Source organism: Pterocles gutturalis, unplaced genomic scaffold, assembly GCF_000699245.1.
Source record: "Pterocles gutturalis isolate BGI_N339 unplaced genomic scaffold, ASM69924v1 scaffold46292, whole genome shotgun sequence".
NCBI classification, from domain to species: domain Eukaryota; kingdom Metazoa; phylum Chordata; class Aves; order Pterocliformes; family Pteroclidae; genus Pterocles; species Pterocles gutturalis.
Genome location: NW_010109438.1, coordinates 67,150 through 73,477, shown reverse-complemented (window position 1 = coordinate 73,477; position 6,328 = coordinate 67,150). Strand labels below are relative to the sequence as shown.

The 6,328-nt window shown below is 44.5% G+C and overlaps 1 protein-coding gene across 1 annotated transcript in view; it reads right to left on the bottom strand.

Moving 5' to 3' along the window:
* Positions 1–464: 464 nt before the first annotated feature.
* ADCY5 (adenylate cyclase 5) overlaps positions 465–6,328 on the bottom strand; it is a gene marked incomplete at its 5' end in the record, with an annotated part of 57,077 nt that continues 51,213 nt past the window's right edge. The window contains 5 exons of the mRNA XM_010072969.1: positions 465–593; positions 2,054–2,178; positions 2,977–3,181; positions 3,522–3,785; positions 6,186–6,318. Coding sequence (XP_010071271.1) covers positions 465–593; positions 2,054–2,178; positions 2,977–3,181; positions 3,522–3,785; positions 6,186–6,318 — 856 coding nt within the window. The remainder of the gene's footprint in view (positions 594–2,053; positions 2,179–2,976; positions 3,182–3,521; positions 3,786–6,185; positions 6,319–6,328) is intronic.

Here is a 6,328-nt window from a genome sequence, read left to right as displayed (position 1 = left end):
CAAAACAGCTAATAAAAGCACAGTGGTACACTTCAAATAGCTGGCAGTATGGGATGGAAACATTATGGGAGTGCAAATCCATTCCAAAATAATGCTTTGTAGTGAATCATACATTCCTTCAACCAAGTAAATGTTGTGTTGCGTCAATAAATACTTAAATAGCTTCTTATATCATCCTGTGGTAGCAGCCTTTTTTAAACATTCCAAATTCACGTCGTTTCTGTGAACTCTGTAGTACACATCTTTGGTCGATTTAGCACTCTGCCAGGAACTACTCCAAGGTGGATTCTTTCTATTGCCTTTCATGATGGGTGGCCAAAGAGTTTGCTGATACCAGTTCTAGAGTCACGGTGTGAAATTACAGCTGCGCTGCGTTTTCAGCTTCACTGACAAAAAGTGATTCTTCTCTGATTCACGATCTTGGGTAATATAAATTCCATCTCTGAGTGACACTGCAATCAGTGCTAACTAATCGGAGGCCCTTCATTTAGAAAGTAAGTGGTCATTTCTCCTTTGCCTTTGACCTTTATGACCCCTCGATATTCCAGCTGATAGTTGTTGGCTGCTAAGACCTGGTACATGTCTGTAGTTACCTGCGGAAGAAACAAGAGTCAGCAGATGCTTGTCATGCCTTCCACACAGCTGTTTCTTTTGCTTTTGGAGTAATCCATGGACAAAATTAAAGCAGGATCAACTACTTTGTTTACAAGCAAGTTGACTTTTGCATATCAATCACTAAAAGCTTGGCACAAGTTGCAGAAAAAAAACCCACAACCGTTAGAAACTGAAACTACAGAAGTCACTTGGGGCACATAGTTTGAGGAGAGCCACATTTTTCAAGGAGGTCACAGAATAAAAAGAAATTCGTCACATTTTTACACATGCACCTGGCAGTTCAGGATGCTCAGATGCATTCATTGTATCACTGGAGTGGTAGTAGGAAAATGGGTTAAAAATATTCTAAAAGTCCTCAAAAAATGGCTTAAAAATTATACAGTGAATGGGTAATTTAGAAGGTGTCATTCAGGGGTTTGTTTTTATGGAAGAGAAGGTAATGGGCAAGGAGAAAGACTGAACAAATGGAATAATGTAGCCAGCATGCAAATTCCTTGGGCAAATGCCATTAAAAAAATAACAACTTGTGCTGCAGAATAACAGAAGGTTAAATACCAGGATTCCTGAGATATTTATTACAATGTATTTTCTCATCCTTTTTCAGGTGACTTTAAATACTGTCACTTCTGGCTTCCTATTGCTGTAACATTGCTCTGCTGATTCACTTAACTAGAATAAAAATTGTTCACGGCTTGTCTTGTAGGAAGGTTTAAAGCTGTTGGATAAATATTGATCCAGTTAAGTGACAGCTTAATTGGAAAGAAACAGCATGGCTTCCTCTCTGGGGTCTTAAATCAGTTAGTCTAACTATTTTTACGTCCCTTCAGTATTTTCCCAAGGAACCTGACAACCTGTTACTGTGGACGGCAAAAGCAGGACAGTGGAACTGAATCCCTGCTTGAAGGCCAAGGAGATGTCTGATTACAAGACAGTTTCCATTAACCCCTTCAACTGTTCTCTTTCTCTAGTTATATATCCCTGTCCTGCTGATGCCTGGATCTTTGCTAGCTTCACAACACATGGCATTGTGAACAAAGAGGTGAATTACAGAAACACGTGTCTGAATCAAGCCCTTGGAAAATAAAGCAACCTACAGTTGCACGTAGCTGAACAGCAAAGCCAGCATCATGAGTGAGTAAGCATCCCAGCAGGACTGTGCTCATAGTGCCAATGAGGCACTCGAGGAAGGAAACTCAGCTCAACTCTTCCACCCAGAACTAAACTGCACATTTTTGACCAAAGGTTACAAAGTTGGCCAAGATTAAAAGGCAAAACTTGATGATACCACTAGCACTTCCCAATTGGCTTTCCTTTCAGGACTGTGTCAATAAATGTATGACATAAAGGAATAAAATGAAACCAAAATTACGGTTCTAATTGTTTCCAAACCTGTAAGTGGCACAGGACTGGCAGTGTAGTTTTCCAGTGAATTCCTCACCTGAATCCTGTCGGGCACACCTGTACTGTCCATCCGGCTGGCTACATTCACTGTGTTGCCCCAAATGTCATACTGGGGTTTGCGTGCTCCTATCACCCCAGCTACGACAGGACCAATATTGAGGCCTGGAAGGAGAGGAGAAATCCCACAACACTCAGATCAATCACATATGAACCACATGAAGCTTGAGGCAAGTTATTTTTCAGACAATAAAAACCATCCTGATTTCCATTCGGTGTAGCTGTGCTTTACCCTGAGGTGTAAAGCTACAGCCAAGCTGCAGGGAAAGAAACTCTAAAGAAAAGCTGGATTCTCTGATCTATTATGCCTGTCCGAGGGGCAGTACAGGCTGGGTCTGCTCAACCCAGAGCTACTTTCCAGCACCAGATAACAGGATAAGGTTTATTTGCCGTCAGGCTGCCAAGCAAACCACTCACTTGGAAGCCAGCACACAGCTGCTGCAATGCTGAGTGTCTGCAAGGCAGCAGCCCGGCGGCCTTCCAGAACAAACACCACATTTGACATCCTCACATTTCTTCTTGTTCTCCTTTTCTGTCTCTTTTTATTCCCTGACTTGAAAGACAATTTAATGTCCAAGAATGGCAGAGCCAGAGACCACAGGGGGTGTTGGCAGAGAGCACATCACAGGCAAAATGAGCCCAAGCTCAACCACCATGTGAGACCATGCTGTGGTAAGAGCTTCTCTGCACCAAGGTTGGTTGCCCAGCTGTTCCTAATGCTCCAGTGAGCTTCAGCAATCAAGCTGCTACCCTAACAAACCTGCTCTGATGTTTCAGAGAGGCCAGAGTGGTCACCAGGCAGAAGACAACATCACTGTACAGCTAAGGTAACATCGATGGTTTTTACCCCAGCTCAGAATGACCACTGCTGATACTTTAATCCTGTAAACACAGTGCCATTACCTATCTTCATCTGGAAGTTGTTGAATGAGTGTTCATTAATATATTTCATTTGGTCCATTAACCTCATGGCAAAGTCTGCCAGAGCTTTGATATGCGTCTTCCCCTCCTTGTCGTAAGTGGAATCGTTGAGGCCTGAGGCAGCCATATAGGTACTGCCGATGGTCTTGATCTTCTCCAGCTGCCGAAATTGGTCTTCACTTATTATCTGTTTCACAAGAGAAGAGCAAAAGAACAAATAAACCTTGACAAACACATACGTGTTGGTAATGTCCTTGCCACATGTCCTCCCTTGGTGCAAGCACTACAAAGTACTGGACAGAGCCTCCACTACTCAAAGGATAGGAAGAAAGGGGCTTAGGTGTTCAGAGAAGTGGCAAGGGAATAAAAGAAATTTTAATGTGAAAAAAAGAATTGACTTCTAGAGCAAGGAGAAATGAACCATGGCACAAGGATTCAATAAGCCACCTTCCTTCAGGAACTCAGCAAAGCCCAACTAAACTCATTGATTCGGTTCACTTTGTCCACCCAGATTTTCTGTGACTCACTTCATCAAAATCGGCAATGATCTCGTTGAGCAGTCTCAGACACTCCACCCCTTCGTTGTTGGCCTCCAGCTCCACGTAAAACTCTGAGAAGTTGCTTATGGAGGCGAACATGACAGCCACGCACTCACAGGACTGGTAGTACAGTTCATCATTTCGCCGCTCCTGAGCCAAGAAATGGGCTGCCACGTCCTTCGGCAAAATGTTGTGGAGGAGGCGTCTGTTGTAGGCCTGCAGCTCCTCCATTTCCTCTTTCTCTTCAGTGGCCTAGTTTAAGAGGGAGAGACAGTGATGTGCTTACTCTTTTGGAAGCTGCTCTAGAGGGGGGAAAAGGCTGAAAATGAACTTGCAAGTATGACGGAAATGGAAAAAAGGGGGAAACTGCAAAGGAGGGCAGAACCAGAGAGATGCAGAAACGTGTTCTGCAGTGGAACATGGTCTATTTGTGCGCACATATGTGTGCAAAAGCCAAACAGTTTCCCTAAGGGCAGGCACAGAATAACACCAGAAACTGATGGTGTTACTTTTCTGGGCCCTGAATTGGGTAACCTGCACAAGGTCTGTTCCTTTTGGGGAACTCCACTGCCACCCATGAACAGGCACACTTGGCTTTCCCAGTCAAGCACAACAGGTTTGAGGAGGACAAAGCCAGCTCAGTCATTGCTTAAGTCTGACTGCATGAGTGGCAATTATAATCCTCTCTCTGTGCCCCCCCAAATGTTCATGTAGCTAAATAAAAGGACCCTCCTTTTCCACAAGGTTTGCTGAGGTGCAGTGATGGTTGTGAAGTACAGTTACCATGGAGTCCATGAAACAGGCCAGTCCCACACTCTGGAGAGGACTTTTCACCTCCTGTGGTGGTGGGGGTATGTCCAGGCAAAGGGAAACACGAGGAGGATGTGTTGTCTTGATTCTGTGCTAATGGGTGTGGATTTGGGTTTAATGCTCAGATTGAACCAGGGCTTCAAGAAGGATATACCTAGGCCACCTAGGAGGTACCTATGCCTAGGGGACTAAAATAAAACAAACTTTGAGAGTTCACTCAATTGCTCAGACTTCAGAACCAGATTTTATTTCTCTTTGCAGACTTGCACAGTACCAGCATAACCTCAATTCATTGCTTCTGGTTTGTAGGTAAAGGTACAGAGGTGTGTGTACTGATCACCTCTCTCTCCTCCATTACCTCATGGCAGCAGTATTTTCCCCCCTTGTTTTACTTTTTGCCATTTTGACTATTTCTGAGCAAAGGAAAAACCAGGGTCAGTCAAGGACTGGGGGAGGCACAGCTGAGACAGGGCTCACGTGGAGTCGTTCAGCTTACAGGAGCCCAAAGAGCTGCCCTGTGTACAGGACCCTCCGCTTCAGCAGAGGCACCAAGCAAAATGTGCAGCCTTTTGAAAGAGGTCTTCAGATCTTTTTTTTCAATGACTTTCATCATTGCTGGAGGGCTGGAGTCAAAAAAAGGAAAGACTTGCCTGGTGCATTTGGGCCTTGGTGTGGACGAACACAGCTCAGCCAAACTCTCCAGCCCTCACTTGGTGAGGGGAGAAGGGATAACCTCCCCACATCCCCTAAGTACCTGCTGGTAAAGGCACAAGCAGTACTTGCAAAGCACTTACATCTTTGCTCATGGATGCTGGTTTCTGAAACAGGACATTTGAAACTGGAAATGAAGTTAATGAGGAAGAACCATTTAGAAGGGGATATGTCTGGACAGAACAAGGAAAACCCTTGGCTCTGCCTGGGGAAACAAATGCTTTGGCCAGTTGAGCCCAGACCTAGAACAGGTAAGTTGGCTCATCCCTTCCATTGTTTTGCCATTTATAAATGAGGATAACAATGTTTATCTGCTTTCCAAGGAGCTTTAATTAATTGGTGCTTCCTCAGTGCCTCCTACTCAAACCACTGAGACCTATTATTAGAATGATGTCCTGCCATCCGGTAGTTAAAAAAATCTACAGAAAACCTGCAGTCCTGCAATCCCTCAGCTATGGGTCCCGGGCAGAGCTGAGACCTCTCCTGCTTGCTTGAGAATCACCTATGATGCCCCAACGTGACTCGTGGGCACAACTAGTGAAACCATTAATGCTGAACCCCGGGACATGAGCAAAGCGTGGCATTATCCGTAGAGTGTTGGTTTTCCAGTGCTGCTGCCTAGGGGCTAAGGAAGGTTGGGCAGAAAGCCAGTTCCCATTGCTTAACAAGAAAGTGAATGAAAATCCAAATGTGAATCTTTCACACCTCTGAACACAGCAAACTAAGTCTCACTGAGCTCTGGGAAATAATTCAGCAGCCAATACAAGCTTCTTATATTTACAAATCATGTTATGTTACAGGTTCCTGCAACAGTGACAGGCTCAGTTGCCCAAGTTCATTAACCTTGATCTTCCAATCTATAACCTTTTATTGTGGGGACCATCCAAAGTGCATTTACAAGGAAACAAGGGGTTAAAGTAAATAACCAGGATAAGAAGCACTGAGTTAGCAAAGTACCGAGAAGACCACAACATTACTAGTATGCCCAGTTATATGCCAGATCCAGATAAAATTCAAAGGCACTTGACAGCTGACAAGTTTTCTCCTCAATTTGACAGTGACTAGTTCAGTAGTTTTATATTAACGCCAATGACTACGTGCCTTCCTGCAACACAGCAAACGCTCACTAACCTGGAGTTTCCAGAGGAAATCAAGCCTTGCAGTGGATTCCACTTGCTGGGCATGCAAGTACAGCGCCAGGACAAAGACAGTGATGATGACAGGGGTCACAATCTTCAACGCAACTCGTGTCATGGCTGGAGAGCTGCAGCCAG